This window comes from Culex quinquefasciatus, chromosome 3, assembly GCF_015732765.1.
Source record: "Culex quinquefasciatus strain JHB chromosome 3, VPISU_Cqui_1.0_pri_paternal, whole genome shotgun sequence".
Classification (NCBI taxonomy): Eukaryota; Metazoa; Arthropoda; class Insecta; order Diptera; family Culicidae; genus Culex; species Culex quinquefasciatus.
Window position 1 is genome coordinate 31,735,949 of NC_051863.1, and position 24,600 is coordinate 31,760,548.

The following is a 24,600-nucleotide window of genomic DNA, read 5'->3' on the forward strand; positions in this document are numbered from 1 at the left end:
GTCGTACATTAACGAAAAGGAAAGATTACAACTAAAGGATTAAGAAAGGTCCAAGCGAGGGGCTTTCCCTCCATAACCCGCAGCAGTATCGTGCTCAACGGGGCGCCATCAAAACCCGTGCGGCATGCGTGTAAATATCGGAAATCAATAATGTTTATGCTAATTGCGTTAATGGCTTATCCTGGCCGGGCGCGTTTAATTGATACTGACTTGTTTTATTGTTTTATTCGGACTTTTAACTTCGATTCCTCTTTCGATTTCGATTTCAAGCCAGCTTGTTTAACCCTTAACGTTACAAACTGCAAATTTGGTTAAACTTATTCGATTTTGTTTTTGTTACCTTTTTTAGTAGATGTAAAATTTAAAAAATCGGGAAAAAAATATGCACAAAAAAACAATATTTTTAAAATAGCGGATAATTTTCTTGTACAGTCCAGACTCGAATATCCGAAGACTCGATTATCCAAAGTTTAGATTATCCGAAGTTCGATCATCCGAAGGTTTTTCTGGGACTTCAGATAATCGAATCAAGATGTTGTTTTTTTTTATTTTCCTTCTAGTTCTGCGACCCTATTTTAGTCAAATTTGAATAGTTGATTGCCCAATAAATTTCAAAATGCATTTTTTTCAACTTTTCATCACCGCCATTTCGGCCGCCATCTTTAATTTAAAAAATTACTCAAAATTACTTTACAGTAGTTTAGGAGCTTAAGCTCAACAATCAAAAATAGGACGACAAAAAAATATTTTTGTTTTTGTGATTCGATTGTCCGAAGTTTCGATTATCCGAAGTGAAATGTTTCCAAGGCCTTCAGATAATCGAGTCTGAACTGTACAGCGAAGTTTTTGACGTCAAAGGACAACAAGAAACTGTGATATTTAGTTTTAAGTTTTTCTGTTTGTATTCTTTTCCTAAACATTTTTTTGCATGTTACCATTTATAAGGAACACGAAATTAATTATTTTGTTTATAAAAATTAATAGAATTGAAAAAAAACATTTAAAAAACAATTAAGGGTTAAGCTTGTCCACTGGCCAGCTTCGGTTTCATGCACTTCAAGTGTTGGCTGATGGAATTTTTGCACTCTGAGAAATGTGCTCCAGGCGTTGATTAAGGAATCGATTAAAAGCAGCCACCAGTGTTCAAGTAAGCAATCGCAACCCGTAAAGAAGCGGTGAACTTAATCAGCAGTCAATGTTGCTGTCCCAATTAAGATGGAACAAGATTTTTTGGGAGAAAATTAACATATTTAAATTTGTCTTTATAGGAAGGAAATTGGGAGTTTTCAAGCCACCTACACACTTGGATTTTTTACCGAGTTTGGTAGTTGAAAAATCGATTATATTTAGATCGGTGAAGCATCTGTCAAAATGAACAAAATTTTACCGAATTTAGGTTGTACTATGAACAATAATGAACTTTATTACCGAATATCAGTAAGTTTTTACCAAATTTGGTAATTTTCAGTTTAACGGACTGTTCAACAGTTAAAACATCGGAAAACTTTACCAAATCTAGAGCAATACGAGAAAAGGGCAGATAAGCATTTTAACAACTGGAACTATTTTGAAAATTCCAGGATAACAGATAATTTTTTCACAATACTCGATGTTTTAAACAAGCTAGCCTTCCCAGCTGTCCTCTAACGTTGCGGTTTTTGCTAAATAGTTACTTGTTTTCTGGGAATTAGTGAAATAGTTCTAGCTGTCAATATGCTTATGCGTCCTTTTCAAATGTTGCTTCAGAAATTCGGTAGTTGAAAAATTGGTAATGTTCTGATCGGTAAACCACCTGTCAAAATGAACAAAATTTTACCGAATTTCGGTTATACGATGAACAAAAATGAATTTCATTACCGAATTTCGGTAACTTTTTATTGAAATTTACCGAACTGTTCTGCAGATGAAAATTCTTTATACTTTACCGAATTCGGTTAAAAAATCTAAGTGTGTTTGTTTACAATTTAAGTAAAAATCAGTTTGACTTTGTGTGACACTGAGCTTGGTCTTTTGAAGTTCTTCATTTGATTTTCACGAAAAAATGCTATCTAAGACTTCCACAGTTGTCATGATTTTCTTTATGAAATGAGTTTGAGTCTGAAATTGGCCTTTTATTTAGATTCTTTAGATAGGTAATTTGAATGCACAAACATATTATCTAAATTTTACTCACAAAAAAAATGGTCACCAAATTTTCAAAATGATTTCATGTCCTCAAACAAAAACTGAATTTATTTCATCCCAATTACATGAGATATTTTTTTCTGAATTTAAGGAGTTTTTTTATGGAAAGTTTATTCAAATTCCATATCATTGTCAAAAGATAAAAATATCGATTTTCGACTTCTCCCACAAAAGATAATAATAATCCGACCTCTTACCTCCGCCTGTGTGCACTTTTGTTAAGCATACAATTCAGCTGAAATTTGGTGTGAAACATGTGAAATGAAGATTTCATTGCATTCAATAAAGAAGCTTATGACAATAACAATAAACATAAAAAATAAATGCTCTGAACCAGGAAATCAAAAATGTCGCATTGTGGGTGGCCGTTCGTTTTACGACTTTTGTTGGTGGCTTAGCCAATTTTAAAACCTCCTGCAAAAAAAGACAATAGTAGCGTGGTAAATTTTGAATACCTTTACGAACACCTCAAGTAACCACCGATTGATTTGAAATTTATCAAAATGACACTAATCTCCCGGTCAGAGCTCCGCGAGCTTCACCCCTGCCACCCGGGGAGTGCACCTTTGATTGGCGTGCATTTCTGCTGAAATCAACACTGATTTATGCACCAGGCAGTTAATCCTCGCAATAAACTGTCACGACAGGACTCGCGCCGTAAGGCGACTGCACCCGCGAGCACGTTGTGTTTCTGTAAATACGGAAGACACGTCTTTCGCCTGGCCAGATTTGACATGCACTCATAATTCGCGTGTGTGATGTGACATTCTCGGAAATCGGCCAGACCGGGAAGCAATTGCACTTCTGCATTCTACGGGCAACGGTGCAGTTGGTGTACGTATTTTGGACCTAGTCTATAGAACTGCTTAGGATGATTTCTTGCAGCTGCACCTTAACTGAATCTACTTTTAGATCTAGATCTTAAACAAATCAATTTCTCCAATACACCAGTTCTAAGAACAATGATTGAATGGCTCTGTAATGCAAAGCTTGCGATCCATTTCATGTCATGTGCACTGACACTCTCTATTTTGACATTTATTGAAATGGACGGCATAGCCGCAAGTGATCCTGGCCAGCCTTCGCGTGGACGTGAAATAGACGCTTGTGGTTTGCTGCCTTGGCGCCTTACGATCGAACCCAGCGACCGTTCTTTGTTTGTTCCTTGTGGTTGCATTCTAAAAGGAGAGAAATATGTCTCATTAAAATGCCGCCGTGGTGAATATGTCCCGGCTGCATATTTAAATTAATATAGTTATTCCCCATAGGCACTGTCCCTGCTGTGGCTTCCTTCTAAGGATCGTAACGACTCAATTTATCGATCATTTGCGCTGCTGGATCATTGCTGTCAGGTGGCTCAAAGTCTATAAATTCAACGCTCGTTATCTGGTCGATCTATGCATGCTACTGTCCAGTGGTCCCCAAGCAAACTAGACAAACACGATGTCTTAGTTGTCCAACAAGCAGCTTGAAACCCACTGCGGTGCTTTCGGAGAACACGCACTCAACTGCAACTGTTGTAGTTCCACTTTGTACAGTTCAGGCGATCAGAAATTTGCATAAAAACGCCTAGCCCCCCTAAATAGGACAAACCTCCCAAGGCTCCCAAGTAACAGACTAGACCACACGAAAGAAGGAAACTGTCCCGTCGATCACCAGTCACCAGACGATCGAGCCGAATGGCAAGCCTGCGCGTTGACCTTATTCATCATCCCGACTCCAAACATTGTTTCAACCGCTTGAAGTGCGGGCTTTCTATCAATTTAGACATCGCCGCAGGAAGTATTACGCCTTAATTAAGACATTCTCATTAGAATAAATTTCCCATTCAGACACGCAGAGCGGTCCCTGTAAATGGGAGTGATTTATCTGTTTACTCATCGGAAATAATGAGCATGTCGGTGGCGGGGGAAACCTGGGAGCGGCTTCTTTCGAATGCATCGGGAACCAGCGCGTGGAGAAACAAAAAGAAACACCAATGCTTTGATTAATTGCCAAATTATGCTTTATTTGCTTGATTCTTGCTTTATACTTTGTCCAAATTCATTGCTTTCCGATATACGTTTTGACCAAGAGATTCAAAAGCTTCCTTACTGAGCGTACACGCAGGTCTTCGGGATGTTGAACTTGATCGTCTTGGTGACCTGGTGGCTCGACATGTCCGGGTTGTAGCCCTTGGCGATCTGGTTCTTGTACAGCTTCACGCTCTGGTCGTCGCTGTCGTGGCAGTGCACGTCGACGTACTTTTGCAGCTTGTTGGAGGCCACACAGTGCGACGGGCACACCGGCAGCGGGCGCTTGGTGATGCAGGTCTTGGCGCCCTGCTCGACGATCTGGTGCTGGTGCTGGATTTCGCATTCCTTCAGGGTGTGCTTCTGGCGATCGGCGTGGAACTCCTTGTAGGTGCCCTTGCTTTCCTTGTTGATGTTGCGGGTGATCTTCTCTTCCTCGGAGCTGCTGGAGCTGCTGCTGGACGAGCTGTCAGAGTTGGACTTGGAGTCGGACTCGGAAGACGACGAGCTGGACGAGCTAGACGACGACGAGCTGTCGGACGAGCTGGAAGAATCCTCAACGTTGTGGTTGTAGTAGCGGTAACGCTTGCGGCCAGCTTCCTGCTCGCTGATGACATTTCCGTAGAACACCTCCTCCTTGACGCACTCTTCCTTGGCCTTCTGTTGGTAAGCGATGTTGAACGCCTTAGCCGGACCAGAGCAGTTCTGGCCGGTCAGGGCGTACGAAGCGGCAAAGTATTCCGGCTGGCTCATGTAGCACTGATCGGGGGTGACATAGTCATCGTACAGTTCACCGTTGTTGGTTCCGCACAGACCGACGAAGTTATCAAAGTACTTCTGGTCAGCAAAGACGCGAGCACGCTGTCCGTCCAACACAATCTTCACATCATCGTCGCGGATGCTGATCTCAATTTCCTTGCCAGGCAGAGCGTAGCAACGGAACAGAGGCTGATCGCCTCCATTGTCGTTGGTGTACAGCTCAACAGCGTACTTCTCATGGATCTGTTGGGGCTTTCCGTTGATGAACACTTCCGGAAGCTCTGCTCCCTTCGGCAGGATATCAATGTTGTAGTCGTTCTGCTTGTACTGTCCCAGGATGACCTTGAAGTACAGCTCCTGCGATGGTCCCGAGCGGGCCAACACGCTGATCTGTTCGTCCTCGCTGAATCCGTTCTTGAAGCGGTACTCGGTGTCAGCGTTCTGGAAGTGAGACTGCTGGGCGTAGTACTCGTAGTCGGGCTTCACGGTGTGCAAAACCACATGCCAGCATTCACCCATGTTGTACTCGTAGTTGCGGCCATCGAAGGTATCGACGTACTTGCTGGAAACGGCACAGGAAGCTGCCGAGAAGAACAAAATAAATCAGTTTCTGGAGCAACCAACAACCAAAGTAAAAAATACTCACATTTATAGTTTCCTTGGTAGGCATAAGTTCCCAGGCGCTCGTACCAGGCGAGATCGGTGTGGACGGCAGTGAAGTAGCGAGCCCAGAAGCTGTCAACCGGGTAGTTCTCAATCTCGAAGGCGTATTCCGGAGCAAAGGCAGAGGCGTTCAGATAATCTCCGTAAGGCGACATCTCGAACTCAAATTCAATCTTGTTGGACTTGCCCTTGTAGAGGTAGTTAGGTTCGAACCACGGGTAGGTCATGTGCTGCACCCAATCAACAACCTTGAGAGTCCAGTTACGGGCATACGATCCGACATCCTTCAGTTCAATGTCAAGCTTGTACTGATCCAGATATCCAGCCTGGCGAGTCGCGTTCTGGCAATCTTGCAGTTGGAAACGTCCCTGATCCATCTGTTGCTTGCAGCGTTGTCCGACCTCGGAGATGCGCAGCTTGTGACGGTACTCATCCGACTGCTTCAGCTTGCCCTTCATCGAGACCTGAGCTCCTCCCTGGCACTTCTCACCGTACGACAGTTCCCAGCGGAGAGACGAATCCATATCGTGGTTCAGAGCGTTGATGAAGTTCAGCTTGGGCATGTTCGGGAACTCGTTGGTGGCAGACAGGCACATCTGGAATTGCTTTCCGTTGTGCGGCACTCCGAAGAAGCGATCAGACGGCGAGTACGGGCTTCCAGAGAAGAAGACTAGCATACGAGACTTCTCATCAACCGGGCTATCGGCGTAGGCAGTGGTCAGAACATATTCGGCCTTCTTTTCGCGACCTTCAAAGACAAATCCAAAGTCGAACACGGTAACATCGCTGTTGCGGATTCCGGCGGCAGCGTTCTTGATGAACTGTTCCTGACGACGCTGGCTTCCAGCGTTGAAGACGAAGGGTTGAGCAAGGTTGTTCTCGTTGTAATATCCAGCGTAAGCGTGACGTCCCTTCGGGTGCTTGATGTCGGATTCCTGGAAGTCCTGGTCGAAGTCTCCCTCGTTGTAGTGAGCCAGAACGCGGACCTTCTTGGCACCAGTGCGCTGAGCATCGTAGTACACATTCAGCTGGTGATAGTACAGAGGCTGGTAGGCAAACGGATGGACAAGGGCGGCCAGATAGTCACCTTCCTGAACATGCTCAAGGATGCTTTGAACATCGATGATGTCTTCGTCGTACTTGGCGTGCACACGCAGAGCAAAGCCAAACATGTCCTGGCCAACAGTCTGTTGGAAAGTCTGAGTGTTGTGCTCGTTGGCGTGGATGATCTTGGCGTTCGGGTTCTCAGAAATCGGACGCATATCGGTGATGTCCTTGAATCCAGTGTACGGCCAGGCGCTCAGATGGAACAGCAGCTTGTCTTCCTTCTTGTCCAGAATCTCAAGCTCGGTTTCGTATTGGTCATTCTCAAGATCCCAGTTGAACTCCAGGCTCAAAGGCAGGAAGACTTGAATCTTCTTCTGGACTCCAGAAATGTAGCGTTGATGGTCGAACGGAGTGATGAATCCAATCTTGGAATCGATCAAGCGGTGGAACACCAGGTTAGCATCAACAGATCCGTTCAGCACGCGTGGCACGTGGATGAAGTCGTCGTTTTCGGTTTCCGGGTGACCAGCAGGCTTCTTGACAATGCTGGGGTGGGTCTTGATGGTGGCTTCGGTTTCGATCTTGACAACAGTCGGGTTCTTCAGGGTGTACACGAAAGGCAGACCAGAAGCCAGCGGGAAGGCAAGAGTGAGTGGCTGGTATTGGTAGAATTTGGTGATGTTGAAGCTCATGCCGTCTTCCAGATCATCGCACAGCTCCTTCAGCTTGCGTGGGATGTTTTCAATGGTCTGGTTGTTGAAAGCAGCAAAGTATTTACCGTTGAACAGCGGCAGCAGCAGCTGACCTTCCATCTCTTCGGCTTCCTGAGGGTCAATGTTGAGCAGCTTGGCGATGCGAGTGGTCGAGTATTTTTGGAAGTACTTGCTGTTTTGCTCGTTGTACTTCTTGTTCATCTCGTTCTGGGACTCGTGAGTCTTGAAGTATTTCTCGAAGTATTCGCTCTTCTTTTCCGGGAACTGTTGGTAATACTTGTAGTAGTAATCGGCCGATTTGTAGTCTTCCGAGATGTTGCTAGAATCGTACTGCTTGTCAACCAGGTCCAGGAAGGTTTCCATGCTCGACACCAAATACCAGAAAGTGGTGTGTCTCTTGACTCCACCCAGGTTCTTGCGCAGATGCACAAACATACCGTTAGGCAGCCAGTGATCATCAGAGGCGATTTGTCCAACGTACATGCGGTAAGCCATCTCCAGGTTGTTGAGAGCGATGTCACGCAGATAGTTAGAAGAGTATTGCAGTCCGTACACTTCCGGATCCAGCAGCTTGATGGCGGCCTTGGCGTTGTTGGCGAAGGTTCTATCAGCTTCATACTCGTCAGCTTGGGAGGCGTATTCCAGGGCAGTCTTGACGGCAGCGCGCACGTACAGGCTAGGCTCCTCGTTGGTTTGCTGGGCCATGCGTTGCATCATCTCAATTTGTGGTTCAGCGCGGATCAAAAGATGAACAGCGGCGCATCGTACCTCATGAACGTCTCCGGTGTTTTGGTACACCTTGAACAGCACAGAGCGGGCAAGTTTCGGGAAGTTTTCAACCAGTTTGTCCATACCGGCAACAATGCACAGGCGCTGGAAGTCGCTGACGGGGATCTTGCCTTCCAGGTAGGGCTCGAACACGTTCAGAATCTCCGGATGTCCAAGGTTTCCAAGGGCACGGATGTAGACCTGGATCTTGATGCTGTCTCCTTCGTTGACGGCTTCACGCAATTGATGAGCCAGCCAAGGAACAATCTTGTGGGCGACGATCTTGTAGTCAGAATCAGCCAGACGGCCAAAGCTGTGGACTGGGTAGTAGTTGTAGGCGGAGCGGTTGCTGACATGGGCCTGGTTCACGAAATGGGTGAACGAGATCAGAGCAGTGACGTTCAGGCTATCCTGGTGTTGCACGGTGTCGGAGGTGACCAGCAGGAAGAACTCATGCATCAGCGGTTCGGTCGGGTAACGGATCGATTGGGGCAGAGTAGCGATAACGCTGGCAGCCTCAGCTCCACGCAGTTTCTTCTCTTCGATGAATTCCTTGATCACCTTGAAAGCTGGAGGAGTTCCAGCCTCGGCCAAAGCGTCACGGAAAGTGTTCCAGGCGTCACAACGCTTGGCGAACTTCTCGCTGTGGTTGTCTCCTTCCTGGCGCTCCTTCTGGGAAACGAAGAACTTCTGGGCGACCTCGTAGGTTTCCTTATAGTCCATGGTGCGGATGGCACGGCACAGAATGTTGAACTTGTTCAGGGTGTTGGACTGGGGCAGGTTGGACGGGTTCTGGAGCTCATCGGCGATCTCCTGGACCAGCTTGCTAACGGCACGGGGTCCATCAACGTTGCGAGCGTACTGCACGGTGTATCCCTTGTATCCGGTGTAGAAAGGCAGGAAAGGAGCCTGGGGCGCCTCCTTGAAGCTCTCTGGCATTGGCTGGTAGTATTGTTCCTCGCTGCTCAGAGAATCAGATTCGCTGGAAGACGACGAGGATGGCGACTGCGACGAGGACGATGAGGAAGACGACGAAGACGACGACGAAGATCCAGATCCAGATTGTTTGCTGTTTTCGTTCGATTCCGAAGAGCTGCTGGAAGAGCTCGACGACTTGGAATCGTCGGAGCTGCTCGAGTCGGAAGAGGTATCGTTGTTGCGGCTCAGACGGTACTGGTCCATCTTGTAGGCTTCGTAGTACTTCTTTTCCTTTTGGGCGTTGAGATCACGACGGGTACGACGGTTCTTGACATCCTTCAGCAGCTGCTTGTGTTGTTCGGCCGGGCTGATCTTGGGGTTGTCCTTCTGGTTCTTTTGTTCTTCCGAGCTTGAGCTGGAGGAATCCGAAGAGCTGGACGAGTCAGATTCAGACGAGGAAGAAGATGACGAAGATGATGAAGACGAAGACGAAGAGGATGACGAAGATGACGAGGACGACGAGGAGTCGGTCTCATTTCCTGGGCGCACGCTGTTCTTCTTATCGTTGGCCATGTTGTAGCTGTAGACAAGGTCGACAAACACTTGACGATCCTCAGCCGGACCCATCGGGACCTTATCGTAGGGGACAACACGGTCGAGAGTCATGTTGACCTGGGAGTAGACCATAGCCTTCTGGTCATCAACCATCGACGGGGCGACGATGACCTTGTTGACAGTGCTGGACGATTGGATGGTGTAGTTGTACCAGGTACCGGTCAGGAACATGCGACCGACAACGGCCTTTGAGGCAACATTTCCCATCTGGTTGGAGTTGGGCTTGAAGTCACTCTGACCACTGAATCCGAAGTGGTATCCCATGCGCTGTTCGCAACGGTCAAAGTTCTGGGTCTTGTGCACTTCGACAAAGTATTGGTTGTCTTCGCGCAATTCGGGTCTCGGGACGAAGCGCTTGTTTCCCTTGATAACGTGTTCCGGGACAACGTTCACATCGTACAGGGTTTCGCATTCTCCAGTAACCAGGGGTTCCATGACCTTGTACACACCGGTGAAGGTGGTGTTCTCGGGGAACTGGTTGTACTTGGACTTGATGACGTTAGCTCCGCGGGTATCCAGCTGCAGCTGGCTAGCCCAGGCCTTCAGGATGTTGACTTCGTGGTTCGGAACGGTCTGCTCGACGTACAGTCCCTTGATGGCTCCCTTGCGGTAGCGGATGGCGAAGGGCTTAGCGCTGAACGGCATGGGTTGCCACTTGAGCTTTTGGTTGAGCTCTCTCCAGATGTTGGTACGGTAACCCTGAGGCAGCTCCTCGTTGAAGGTAGCGTACTCGGCCTGTTTCACGTAGCACACCACGTATTGCGGGTCCTTGGGACGCACAATCAGGCGGGCACGAGTGATCACACCGGTCCACTGATCGGCAAGATCAGCCAGGGCGGTCATGGTCCTCGACGTGACATTGTAGACGTATTCGCGGTTCGGTTCCCAGGCACCAAACTCGAATCCGGTCTTGTTCTCCGGGCGTCGGTTGTAGAACTCGTTCTGGTACTCATACTGGTACGCAGTACTGATCCCCACTGCGTTTGGAAGATCGGTGTTAATCCAGATGGTTTGTTCTAAGAGTGGTTTGATAGTACTTACCCAAGGCGAGGAGGAGTAGTTTCACAAACATGATTAGTTCGTTGAGACAGTAGAATCCTTCGCTTAATGTTCACCGAGAAAGGAAGAACTGAAGTGTGCTGAATGAGTTCCAGGACCAAGCTTTTATATGGAACATTTTGCTGGAATCATCAATATGTTCAATAATGAATCGATCCAGATGGTCTATCAATGCGCTGATTATGCATGTGCATTTTCTTTATGCAGTCAATGGCCGCTGTAATTGAATGAGAGATAAGGATCGTTCAGCTGGTAGAGCATGATAACATCACACCCTGATGGTGAGGCATGATGATCGAAATCGAATGCAGCGTCACTGTTTTCACTGTCAGCTATTTTTGGAAATTCAGACTCTCATTTTCAACTGGTGATCCACGCCAGAGAGCAACAAGCTCGACGCACTTGCGCGCCATGCTTGTTGGGGAAGGTTTGGCCGTAAATTTTCACTGTCGTTTGCCAAAAATAGATTTTCCGAGAGAGCGCAAACGAACGAGAGTCGGGACGGGAAATGTTTCAGACGCTAGTCACTACACCCGGCAGGGTTAGTTTTCCCGAGGATTGATCACGAAAAAGGTCGAAATTCATTTTTTTTTTGTGTGAGGCGTTCTGGCGGGTTTGTTTTAATCGATTTGTGTTCGATTACCTCACAGTGCAGTGAAGTGATAAGGAGGTCACAGCCCCGGGGGGGAGCGCGCTGACCTACCGGATGTTGGGCTGAATCTCCAAGACGGTTTTGCAAGCTCTTGTTTACGACTCGTCTTATCTGGATGCTGACGCGATTTAATCGCGATGGCCAGTGAATTATCGCAACAACAGCAGCAGGAGCAGCTGTTGAAAGAGTTGAGCGAGAGTTTAGAGTGCCAGATCTGCTTGAAGACAACAGACGATCCCCATCTGTGTCCAAAGTGTTCTAAGTTTTACTGTTTCGTGTGCATTCGGGACTGGCTGCAAAAGTCTGGGAAGGATGCCTGTCCGAACTGTTTGGGAAGTGTGTGCTTGGCAGAGTTTGTCAAGTTTCGATGGGGCAATGGTATTGAATCGTTGAGGAATTTGGTGGCCAAGCCGGAGGTGACGAGTTCTACGTCGAAGAGTTTGGAGGGTGCTTTGCAGAGGACCCAGGAGGCGTTCGATGGCGTTACGGAGCGAATCCAGCAAACGTTGGCTAAGAGGAAGGAAGCGTTGAAGGCTTCAAAGGACGGGTTAATCAAGTCGATCAACATTCTGGTTCAACAAGAGTTTCGTGAGGTACATAAGCAGTACAACGACAAGTTGGCTGAAGTAGACGCTTGGAATGACATTCTTACCAAGGAGCTAAACAAATCGGAGGTTAACTTGTATGCGTTGAAGGACAGCGTATCTAAAGAGCCATCTACGGAAACGGAGCGGCAACAGCTGGAATCGCAATGCCAAGTGTTGACGAAGAAGCTGCAGCTGTTGGCACCGAACGTAGCGGAGCACAGATTCTACTGTAAGCTAATGCCGGCACCGTCGAGTTGGCGGTTCACTGTGAGGAACTTCAGCCAGGCGCGGACTGAAAATAAGATTCAATACTCGGACCTGGTGAGGGACGATTTGGGAAACACCTGGAGGTTGGAGATCCACCCGAATGGATTCGGGGACGCCAAGAATACGAGCGTGAGTGTGTTTCTACAGCTGTACGAAGGAATCGAGGGAAGGTACCACTACGTCATTGAACTTCCGAACCGCCTCCATCCGTACCATACGTACGAGGACGAGGACATATTCGAGCTGCGCAAGGGCTGGGGTCAGAATCACTTCGTGGACCAGAAGCTGCTGTTCGACCAGTATCTGGAGAACGATTCGTTCGAGCTGCGGTTCTCCGTTCGCTCGCCGCATTTAATCGACAAGTACGACTGCTTGCGCAAGTATGCCGACAAGCTGGAGCGCAACAATTCCGCACTCAGGGAGTACGTCAAAGGGTAGATTTTTGAGATATTCCGATTCTGACAAATTTCCGATTCCAGGGAATGTTCCGTCGACTGTGTCAACGAGGCGTGCTGCATTCGTAACGTGGCCGAGGTGAGCAACGCCTTTGGCTGTCTGTACTCGGACAGCATCCGGGATGATCTGGGGGGTTCGTGGCGACTGCAGGTCTACCCCGGTGGGAACGGTGAGATGAAGGGACTGTTTGTAGGTGTGTTTCTCGAAATGGTCGATGGGATTCCTAACTCGTAAGTTTAGTTGTTTGAGAATATTGGGTGGGTAATGATCGCTGATCTTTAAAAAACAGGTACGAGTTCACGGTAACGCTGGTGGGCGAGGGCTTCAAATCCGTCAAGAAGACGCTGGAGCACAACTTTCAACCGTGGATGCCGTTTGGCTGGAAGAACTTCATCTCCCGGGGGGAATTTCTCGAGGGTGGTTACATAAAAAAGGATGCCCTCATGGTGAAACTGGCCATCAGACCACCCACGGTTGGCCACAAGTTCAACTACCTGCGGCAGTATCACGACAAAGCGATTAGAGATATCGTCCAAGCTCAGTCGAAACCGGCCTCTTCCTCCTCACTCCTGAACAGCAAACCGTTCGAGGCTCCGTTGAGCTTCTTCAAGAAGATTCTACCGCGAACGCCCAGCCAGGACCAGCCTGGATGTTCAACGCCTCCCAAGTGACCCCACCATGTTCAGCGCCTTCACTGTTTGTGTAATAAAACTTGTAACCCAACACTTGTTCTCGCTTCGGTTTGTCCGTAATCCCTGTTCCGACCGATAAATCACCAGCCCAGGCGTGAACTCGTGATCCATAAATCACCCCAGCAAAGCACCTCTCTCGGAGACGTGGGAGAGGGTCAATAAATTTCCGTTTTTAATTCCGCTCAATTACAGAGCTTTTAACGGGGCCTAAACAGGGGTATAAATTTGAAGAGATGATGGTCGTGTGGCCGCCGTTGAAGAGCGTGCGAAAATGGGCTGGGTTACCTCCTCTACACCTCTGGCAAAAAAACGGTCATGAATATGGACTAGACGACTGTACGGCTAGGTTCGATGAATGGAGTATGGCCAGTAGCAGAAAAGTACATCGAGGGTCACCGAGTAGAATGTATGGCGGTTTAGAAGGAAACCTCGTGCCACGGTGGCGCTGATTACAAGTTATGGAGTCAATTTGTACGGTTGTCGTATAGTGATGTAGATTAAAGTTCATACAACGGTAAGTGGTTTAATGAGGTTCGTTAAATTAGTACATTTAAATGACTTTCTGTTCGTTTTTAAATTAATATGCAATTTTATTTTATTTAAGTTATTGCAAAATTCAATAAATATAAGTTCAATTGAAGCGAATTCAAATTGAGGTCAGCAGTCTACCGCAGTTTGCTCGACCTTATAACACAAAACACCATTCAATCATCTATTCATTTCCAGCTGACACCAATCCTTCATCCTTCTTGCATCGATTTGACATTTGTTGTTTGCAAATCACGATGAACTTTTATCATCGCGCGTACTTCCCAGCAAGTCAAGCAACCACCTTCCCCCAACTGTCGATATCAACGCAACACAGTCGCTGATTACTGTATCATTAAGCCATCAATCGGTAATTTCGTACGCGCGCGCGCCCGCGTTCCTCCCAGAACCGCGAGGCAAAATGTCATTCCGTCATAACTCCACCAACGGAAAGGTCTACGCAGCATCTTCGTCTTCAATGGACCCCCCAAACCATACCCCTTTTGACTCGCCACGTTTTCATTCATAAGTTGCGATCGTCTCGCCGTGAAGAGCCCGCCAGAATGTGGTACAGGTCACGTTTCTCAAATCAAATCTACGCGCGCCTGACTGATTGCCGCGACTGACCGCGGCTATAATTATGTCATATTTACGTCTTCGCCAAACGACCCGCTGCTTGCTGGATCATCTCTTTTGCTATTGAATCTTGTTCGCCACGGCAGTACAAAAGGTAGAACCGTTTGAAACGTCTGATGACGTCTGATTGATACGACCTTTTTACGATACTTTTCAACGTTACCGGAGTCAAAGGTGAGAACATGATCCTACAAGATCTTGGAACTAAACTCAGCTATGCTTCTTTAGTTTGAAGATTTAGTACAACAACCCTGAAGAAGACGATCGAAACGTCGTAGATCTCAACCTTCTTGTTTAGAAATCCACTCAGATCACCCAAGCCCATCTTAATCAATCGCCTGATTACGGTGATTACTTCCAACACGATCTTCATTACCTCCCGGCGAATAATCACCGGCAATTATGTCACCCTCCCGGAGGCCCCTCAGAGATCTCGGCGACAAATTCCGACGTCGGTGAAATCGCCGCGCCAATTAGCGAGCCAATCGATTGACAGTGATTTGCCCAGCAGCAGGTCTGTCGAGCCCTTACCGGGCGACCTTCGATCATCGTTCGACAACAGCGCAGATGTTCTCTGTTGTCTTTGCACGCTTGGGAAGGTCCAGGACGAGTTTGGCGGCGCCTGGTACCCAGCAGGCTTATCTGGCCTTAACTGCACATTTAATTGGACACTTCACACCTCTCCCGCGTAGATAAACACTTCCTGAAGGGGGATGGAACGGGTAGGGTGGTTCAATTTTGTAGAACACTACAAAGCGATCCGAATTGATTTGTCGAAATGACATTGATTTGCAGAATATCGCAAGGAAATCCAAATTGATCTGTCAAAGTCCCTTTGCTCAAACACGGTTTGGGAAATAACTTTGCGGAACATTGCAAAGCGATCGGAATTGATCTGTCGAAGTGTCTAAAAAAATGTACTTTGGAAACAACTTTCCAGAACAACGCAAAGCGATTCGCAGAGTCGGAGTCAGCAAATTTGCTGGAGTTGAAGACGGACTCGCCAATCATGCCAAAAAACGCCACCCTAACCAATCGAGATAGAGATCTCACGAAACGCTGCTACAACTCTCAAGAGTGCATGCATGCAATTCCCGTTGAGACGAATCGATCGATCAATCTCGCCGGGGTGTTACGGATGCTTGAGGGGGTTTGTTGCATCCCGCTCAGATGACCGTGCCCGCGCAGAAGAGGAGGCCGTTGTTGTGATTGCTTGCTGGGGAGTGTGACTATATTTGCTCAATGAGTCAATCGGCTGGTGGTGCCGGTTTGAGTGATGCATCACGATCTTCCGCGGGCAGATTCCCCCCCCCCCTTCCTGTTGGGTGGACAGAACCGGTGAATGAACAGGTGTATAAATTAAGTGACGGTTGGCTTACCGGTTAAAAGTCGGAAAATAAACATATTTTCATTGAGAGAACGGCGCGCATTACCTGGGAATAAATGGAGAAAACAAGTTGGCGATTAGTTCTGAGTGGGTTGTGGTGGGATGTAATTGATGCCGTTGTTGCTGAACTTTGGGTTAGTTGTAATCTATTAATAATTATTAATACATCATTTGAATTGTTTTTCATTGAGTAATTACATGCAAAAAAATACAAAGTTTTTCTTATAAATAACCATGCGCACTCCCTAATTTTTGCCACCCCCACAGATAAACGTGGGTGCGCATGGTTGTTTAAGCTGATTCCATACGATTTATACCCGAAATTTACAATTTTATTTATTGGCAGGGAATTCACTAAATTTCAATTTTGTCGATTGGAGCATGTTCAGGGATCTCAAATCTACCATACCTTGACGAAACTGAAGTGTTCACTGACATCAACTTCAAAATTGTCAAGTTTTGTCATCAAATGAATTAATGTTGTTGTTTATTGAATTATGGTGACATTTGTCACCAGAAAATAAATCGAAAATTTTGGTAAAGTTTATAAATACAGTGACGAATGCTTAAAACTTCGTCGCCATCGTGCTATCTTGTGCATTTTGGGCCAAATTGAGTTAAGAACGCTATTTTGTGCATCTCACAATGCCACATCTTTTGACCTTCACAGATCCCCAAAATTCAATTTCAATCCTAAGATATTCAATGAAAACCAAAAAAGCTCCGAAAATTTTTGTCACTTTTCATATAAAAGTAGTTTCAATCTTGTCGTGCTATCTTATAACTCCCTGAAAATTGATGAAAGTGCGACAAAAGGCCAAAGGGATTTCATGATACGTTTGACGCACGTACAAGCTAGACTACCGTAACAATTTGTAATTATAACTCGGGACTCCAGCAACCAGCTTCAACCAAACTTCGGGACAATGCACAGAATGCACTATGGTACATTGGGTGGCCAAGTTTCAAAAAAGTGACCTTCTCCAAATATTTTTTGGTATTTTTTTCTCGAAAGTAAACATTCTAACTAAGAAAAATCCAAATTTTCAAAGCTCTAAGTTTGTTCATTACGGAGATACGCAAGCTGAAAGTCAAAAAATGGAGTAAAAAACTAGCGTTTTTCGTAAAAAAGGCTGATTGTTTAATTTTAACATAGCTCAGCCATTTTAAATGTTTTATTAGGACAAATATACATCGTTGGAAAGGTAATGAGATAAGCTTTGAAACTATTAATAGATAAAATGTTGTTTCCAAACCAAAAACTGAAGTTTTCATCGAATAACTGGAGCATTTTCAATTCTTCAGAACAAAATATTATTTGATTTATTGAGAGGTCATTTCTGACTAAAAACGTACCTCAAGCTTAAACAGCTGCCAAAATGAACGGATTTGTTCAAGGAACGAGATTTATCAGCAAAGTTTTCTTAAGATTACAAAACGTCTTAATTAAGTTATATTGAGAAAAACTTAATAAATTGCACAATCTTTAAAAATCACTTCATATTTGACCTTATCTCACCCGCAGACCAAATGCCACCTTAACTGGCGGTACATTAAAGATATTCAAAATAACTCAAACTTTTGAAGCGAGTCTTAATCAGTGGTTTGAGTCCACGTCAAATATGAATTGATTTTAATGATGTTTACCCTCTAATGCCCATTTTTTGAACATTTTTGTATTTCCCGTGTTCAGGAGGTCATTTTGAGCAACTTTTGCTCTACGAAAAACTTTAGTTCTCTTGTGTTTTGTTTCTCTTGTTTAATTTTTAGAATTTTTATTTACATTTATCTTGTTTAGTTAATGTAACTTTTTTATTTTTTGTTTATAATCTATTTTGTTTTTTTTTATGTTTTTACAATCACGTTTTCAATTGTTTTGTTGTTGTTTTTCACATTTTCTACTATAGAACGGTATCATTATCAATTAAATTGAAAATAAAGCTTAGAGGCACAGTCTGGTACACTACAATAATTACTGCATACTTATTTTCACAAATATATAAGAAAAGTTAATAAGAGGCCCAGTAAAAGTTGACCCCAGAAAAAGTGACCTTTTTGAAAACTTTCAAACGTTATTTTACTTAAATGCAAATAATTCTTCTTTCCAATGTATTTTAAAGAACACAAATTGGCTGGAACAATGATTTTTGACGAATTTTTAGAAGGGTTGTAGAGGGTTAAAATATTTTTGTTTAAATCATCGTAAAAATCAAAACTGTTTCATTTTTATAAAATTGAAAATCAGATCAATATTCAGCAATTCCATTTGAAAAGAGCCTAAACCGAAAAAAAGTTCTCTGATCGGGCTCAAAATTTTCCTGGGGGTTCCTTGTCCAAAATAATTAGACCCGTATTTTTTTTGGCCATTACGGTGACCTACATCGTGCTAGGGTGGTTGGAAAAATGGCAATTTTCGTCATTTTTCGCAAAAACCACTTTTTTCAAAAAATCATATCTCCGCGTCATTTCATCCGATTTTAGCTGTCTTAGACGCAAAAAAAGGTGATGAGTTTGGCTATTTGGTAAAAATAGTAAGAAATTTCAAAAAGCTAGTTTAACATTTAAAAAAGTCGCATGACAACTTAAAATGGTGTTTTGACCGTGTCTGGACCAAAGAGCCTATGTCTGAAAATATTTCTATCGGTTTTAGTGAAAAAAGTTATTTTTTGCCGATTTCGTCATTTTCCTGTTTTTGCGAGTGGCGCGTCGAAAAACTGAGTTTTTATTTTCAAAAAACTGTATCTCGGAAACGTACGGTTCGACATCGCCAATTTTTTTAAATGTTATGTAACATTTTCCGAGAAATCCGATAAAAATGTTTTCAGACATAGGTCAAAACGCCATTTTAAGTTTTCATACGACTTTTTCAAATGTTAACTTCTTACTATTTTTCTCAAATAGCCAAACTAAACATTTTCTCTTGCGTCTAAGACAGCTTAAATTGGATGAAATGACGCTGAGTTATGATTTTTTGAAAAAAAAAAATTGCGAAAAATGACGAAAATTGCCATTTTTTGAACCACCTTAGCACGATGTAGGTCATCCTAATGGCCAAACAAACAAATACGAGTCTAATTATTTTGGCCAAGGAAACCCCAGAAAAATTTGGAGGCCGATCGGATTTTTTTCGGTTTAGGCTCTTTTCAAATGGAATTGCTGTATTATTTTTCTTGAAGAAATGTTTTTTTTTGAATTTTGGTTTTTCTTTAAATATTCTTGAAAAAAAGTTTAAAAAATCAAATCTTCATTTTTAATCGAATAAAATAAACAAAAATATTTTTTTTACAATGAAACGCAACATGTTTTTTTTCAAATTATTTTTTTATTATTTTCAAACAAATGTAGAAACACTTTAGTTAAAACCTTGGGTCAAAGTATTGACAAAGTTGGAAAATGTTGTATTATCGTGAATGTTAAAAAAGATTACATTTTACTTCTAATTTAATTTGAATGTAATATGCTGTTGATGATTATTTTGTTACAAAATTGATACATTCTCAATGTTAAACAAATAACAAAATGCAATATTTCGTTGTATTCAAATATTGACAAATATCTTTTCTCCAAAACTCTGAAACTAATAGCAGTCAGAAAAAAAATGATTTAATTCTAGATAACACCAATAACCTTTTTTGAAATCCATCCAACGTAAGTACCTTTTAAAACCAGCCTTCAATCATTCTCCACTGCACAAATCCGCAATTAAAAAAACCTTTTTATTCTTACATCGTTCGACAGGACAGCAATCCAAGCCCCACTTTACGACACCTTGTAACGATGCATCTCGGCGGTGAAATGCACCATGAATGCTTAATCGCCACGTGAGACATACTTAGCAGTTGGAAAGAGAAAAAAAAAAACCCAAAGCAATAAAAGTGACCATTTCTGAGCCAGACGTCAAATTGAAGGGCACTTCTCGCGCTGGTGAAGTCCATTGAGCCCTCTAATTATGTATTCTATCCCCAGCAAGAAAAAAGCTTAACTCTGTCTCGCAAAAAGGGAGCTCGAGTTCGTGCTGCAAGACTTTGTGTGCAAGTGATGATCGGCTCGGGCCGTTGCAGATCCATGGGCGTTTTTTGCATGATAAAAGACCATTAGCGAAAACAAAACAACTTTTCAAACACAGTGATCTGATAAACGGGCTCTTTCCCGACGACGACGACGACGTTGTCTTCAATTTTGGCTTTAATTAATTCATCTCTCCTGTTGCGAGGCCCGAGTCGAAGGGGGGGGACTTGCTGATTTGCCTTTCAGCAAATATTCAATTTAGCATAAACATCATCTTCGCGTTATGATAAAGCCATGCTAAGCGGACGTGCAGGGCGTTGCAAAGATCAATTTTTGAATGCACTTTTGATGAGGATTAGACACAGTTAGGAGAAAATCAAAATAATTTTATTTAATGTTGTCATGATGTTTATTTTTTTAAAACATAATTCACATAAACAGATTTTATGTTAAGACCGATGCAAATATTGGTTAAATCAAAATAAATTTAATCATTTTAGAAATGTTTAGCTCTGATGAAAAAAAAAATGCTTAAAATTTCAATTTTACCGCTCGCGACAAACAAAAACTTATAAAAATGGTTTGTCACGGATTAAGAAAAATGGTAAATGTAAGTTTTTTTCTTGAATCTGCTGTAAATTTTGCATAAAATCGGTTTTTGGGAATTAACTTTTGTTGCCACCAGTTTAAAAAAACTTTATAAAATTATAGTTCACTTTCACTTTGCAAAACCTAAAATATGATGCCGCATTTCAAAACAAAATAAATTAAAGAAAGCGTTTTATCTTTCATAACAATTGTTACTTTCAAAAATGTATCAAATATTTTTGTTTCTTCGAATCTTCCTGAATCATATTTTGATTAAAATTCATAATGTTTAAAAATAGGAAAATGCTTTTGCAAATATTTTTCTCCCCTCCCCTTCCCCCCTTCAAAATCGGCCCCATAAAAAAGGTTTTTTTTTAAAATACCTCAAAAAGCTTTTTTTTCGCCAACAAGGCCGTTGCAAATATTTTTCAAAGTTTTTTTTTTTTTTTTTTTTTTTTGAATTAAATATACTTTATTGAATCTTTCTTATAATAATTACATTTGGTTTACATAATAAGTGGTCAGCTGTGGCTCTTCAGCTTTAGTTTGCTTTTCGTGATTTAAACACTGTTCATTTTTATAACTTTAAAAGTATATGATTTATCATTTTTGTAACACTAGGTACAATGAGGAAAAAAAAAATGTTAAGAAAACATAACCTAACCTAAAACTAACTTAATCTTACCATAAACTAAACCAATCCTTGAATCAAGGGGTATTCAGATATAGCACATTTTTCCCTGAATTTCAAACATTTTTCTTGAATCTTCTGATCCAACATTTTAACTTCTGCTAATTCATGAACCTCACTTGATCTTGTCCAGCCAGGAACATTCAAAACCATTTTGAGTACCTTGTTTTGGACACGCTGGAGCTTCAATTTATGAGTTCTAGCGCAACACTCCCAAACAGGTACTGCATACTCAATAACGGGGTAAATTATTTGTTTGTAAACTGCTAACTTATTTTTCAAAGATAGCTTTGATTTTCTGTTAATTAAAGGATACAAACACCTGATGAGAATGCTGCACTTGTTCAATATTTTATCTACATGCTGTCGAAACAAAAGTTTCGAGTCAAGTATGAGACCTAAATAGACAACTTCCTTTGACCAGGGTATCGAAACATCATTCATTTTAATCAAAACATCATCCTTTGGGACAAATCTGGCCGATTTGGAAAGTGGAAAAATGATGGTTTGAGTTTTGGCTGCATTTATGCGAATTTTCCAGTCGCCAAAGTATTCGGAAAGAACGTCAAGACCCTTCTGAAGACGGCCAACTAAATATCTGGTTATTTTACCCTTATAAATAACGGCAGTGTCATCAGCAAAAAGTGACAACACACCATTACCAGGAAGAGTAGGCAAATCAGATGTAAAAATATTGTACAGAAGTGGGCCAAGAATACTTCCTTGGGGAACCCCAGCATCAATGTTGAATAATCCAGAAGCAATCCCATTCAGAAAAACCTTGAACGATCTCTCCGAAAGATAGTGCTGGATAATTTTGATAAGATACATTGGAAAACCGTATAAATACAGTTTATGTATCAAACCATCATGCCAAACATTGTCAAAAGCCTTCTCAACATCCAACAAAGCCATAGCAGTTGATTTAGACTCAAGCTTGTTCTGCTTGATGATTTTAGTTACTCTCGTAAGCTGATGAGCAGTATTATGTCCCTTTCGGAAGCCAAACTGCTCGTTCAAAATTATATTATTATCGTTGGTAAAATCCAAAAGCCTTGAATAGATGACCTTCTCAAAGAGTTTGGACAGACTACTCAAAAGACTAATGGGACGATAACTTGTTGGCGATGTTGGATCTTTTGAGGCTTCAAAATTGGTATGACTTTGCCCAGCTTCCAATTGGTGGGGAAGTAACCAAGTTGCAAACATTTATTGAAAATATTGGCTAGATGTTGAAAGAACTGATCACTCTGTTTTTTCAACACCAGATTAAAAATGTTATCAAAGCCCGGAGCTTTCATATTTTTCATTTGTTTAACTGCAACTTTGACTTCCTCACCAGAAACATGGGAATCTGCAGGAAATTCAAAGGTAGAGTCATTGATTGTTGAAATACTATTGGCAACTGATGTTTCTTTACGGCTGGTCATGGAAGCGCCAAGATTATGTGAACTAACAAAATGAAGCCCAAGTGCATTTGCCTTTTCCTCGGATGTAATCAAAGGAGAATCCTCAACAATAAGAGGAGGAATAGGCTTTGGTTTGTTTTTAAGAACTTTTGAAAGTTTCCAAAATGGTTTTGAATAATTCCCAAGCTGGCTTACATGTTTTGAAAATTCTTGATTTCTGATATTGTCAAGTCGGTCTTGTATGATTTTGTTCAAATTGTTCACTGAAATCTTTTGTCATAGTCCCCAGTCCGTTGATATTGTCTCCTATAAACATTCCTAAGTCTAATCAAGTGTTTAGTATCTACGTCAATATCAGTTACCTTAAAATTAACAGGAACCTCTCGAACGTTGGCAGCCTCTGCTTGGTTGATAGCCTGCTGGATCACCTCCAGCGAACGATCAATATCGGCAGAAGTTTCCGGGTGTTGATCATAGTCGATGTTGCTGTCGACCACTTGCTGAAACTGCTGCCAGTCAACGTTGTGGTAATCTTTCCGGGTTGGTTGCCGCTGCGGAGTAACGGAAGCTCCAACCTCCACAACCACCGGATAGTGATCAGAACTCAACTCTTCAAACACCTCAGGATGAGCCACGTTCTCAGCCATATTGGTAATGAAGAAGTCGATGATTGAGTGATTCCCAGACCGAGCCACCCTCGTTGGACGATCCGGACTCACAACGTTGTAGTATCCGTTTTGCAGATCGTTGTGCAGAATCACTCCGTTCCGATTCCTCCTGCTGTTGCCCCAAACTTCATGCTTCGCGTTGAGGTCACCAGCGATGATGTACTTTGCGCTCCGCCGTGTCAGCTTCTGGATATCGCTCTTCAGTTTTGCTGCTGAACCATCTCTGGCATTCACCTGACGTGGACAGTATGCAGCAATGAAGAGTACTGGGCCAACCGAAGTGGGAATTTCCACTCCAACGGCCTCGATGATGTCCAGCTTAAAGTGTGGCAGCCGGCGTGGCTTGAGATCACGATGAACAGCGACAAGCACACCTCCTCCTCCAGAGGTGGTCCTATCGAGCTGCGTCGCGATCTTGTAGTTTTGCAGATAAACTTTTTCACCGGGCTTCAGATGAGTTTCCGTGATGGCGGCTACGTCGATCTCCTTCTCGCGAAGAAAATCCACCAGCTCTAAATTCTTCCTCCTAATGGAGCAAGCGTTCCAATTCAGCAGCTTGAGGGACCTACGATCCATACTGGATGACGAACGAGGTCAGCACTTCAATCTGCTGGGTCTTGGTTTTGCATCCACGCAGTGCAGCGGACATCTGTTTGAAAATATTGAGGAGTTCGGTTGAGGTGTAAAGATCATTACCATTTTCCTCAACTGCTGGTTCTTGGGTTGGTCTTGGCTCCTGGCTGAAGCCCGGTGGTGGCGGTCTCGGCTCCTGGCTGGAACCCGGCCGTGGATGATTCATCTCAGCTCTCTTCCTGGGATCCAACGGCAACGGTGCCAAGTTTGGGACCTGGCGTCGCGGTTGAAGAGGTGGAAAATTTACCTCCACCAGGGCTGGAGGAGTTCTACGACGCTGAGGCTGATTCTTCGTCGATGCTTGCTGCCGAATTTTCACGAACTCAGCTCTCTTGGGGCACTTTCGGTCGGTTGACGAGTGCTCACCGTTGCAGTTGAGGCACTTCACCAGCGAATCTTGGATGCACTGGGATGTGATGTGCGCATCGGTACCACATTTGGCGCAACGACGCTTCAGGTGGCAGTTCTTACCTCCGTGCCCGAAACCCAGGCAGTTGAAGCATTGTGTGACGTCACGATGCACTGGTCGGTATCGCTCCCACGACACGATAATGTTGAAAACCGCTCGAATTGCCTTCAGCTCAGGAAGCGTCGTCGATCCCTTAGCCAAATGCAGCAGGTAGAGCTGGTCACGGTACTTGATGTCTTTGTTGCGTCGGC

General features: G+C 43.7%; 3 protein-coding genes across 6 annotated transcripts in view; 1 reads left to right on the forward strand and 2 right to left on the reverse strand.

Moving 5' to 3' along the window:
• The window catches only part of LOC6043247 (A disintegrin and metalloproteinase with thrombospondin motifs 9), a 355,560-nt gene that overhangs the window by 171,581 nt on the left and 159,379 nt on the right, over positions 1–24,600 (reverse strand). The gene's annotated exons all lie outside the window — the stretch shown is intronic.
• On the reverse strand, positions 4,167–10,789 carry LOC6043252 (vitellogenin-A1). Its single transcript, XM_001857927.2, has 3 exons — positions 10,721–10,789; positions 5,602–10,656; positions 4,167–5,536 (listed from the first exon to the last, which is right to left on the reverse strand). The coding sequence occupies exons 1-3, from the start codon at positions 10,749–10,751 to the stop codon at positions 4,275–4,277; spliced, it is 6,348 nt and encodes a 2,115-aa protein (XP_001857970.2). The 5' UTR covers positions 10,752–10,789; the 3' UTR covers positions 4,167–4,274.
• Positions 11,285–13,425, forward strand: LOC6043253 (E3 ubiquitin-protein ligase TRIM37). Its single transcript, XM_038259920.1, has 3 exons — positions 11,285–12,666; positions 12,724–12,930; positions 12,990–13,425. The coding sequence occupies exons 1-3, from the start codon at positions 11,528–11,530 to the stop codon at positions 13,369–13,371; spliced, it is 1,728 nt and encodes a 575-aa protein (XP_038115848.1). The 5' UTR covers positions 11,285–11,527; the 3' UTR covers positions 13,372–13,425.

Excerpts from the sequence above, each read along its gene's own strand:
- LOC6043252 (XM_001857927.2), bottom strand. The coding sequence starts at position 10,751 with ATGTTTGTGAAACTACTCCTCCTCGCCTTGG. Across the intron at positions 10,657-10,720 it reads ACTACTCCTCCTCGCCTTGG|TGGGGATCAGTACTGCGTAC; the intron begins GTAAGTACTATC and ends TTCCAAACGCAG. Across the intron at positions 5,537-5,601 it reads CTACCAAGGAAACTATAAAT|CTTCCTGTGCCGTTTCCAGC; the intron begins GTGAGTATTTTT and ends TCTTCTCGGCAG.
- LOC6043253 (XM_038259920.1), top strand. The coding sequence starts at position 11,528 with ATGGCCAGTGAATTATCGCAACAACAGCAGCAGGAGCAGCTGTTGAAA. Across the intron at positions 12,667-12,723 it reads AACAATTCCGCACTCAGGGA|GGAATGTTCCGTCGACTGTG; the intron begins GTACGTCAAAGG and ends TTCCGATTCCAG. Across the intron at positions 12,931-12,989 it reads GTCGATGGGATTCCTAACTC|GTACGAGTTCACGGTAACGC; the intron begins GTAAGTTTAGTT and ends TTTAAAAAACAG.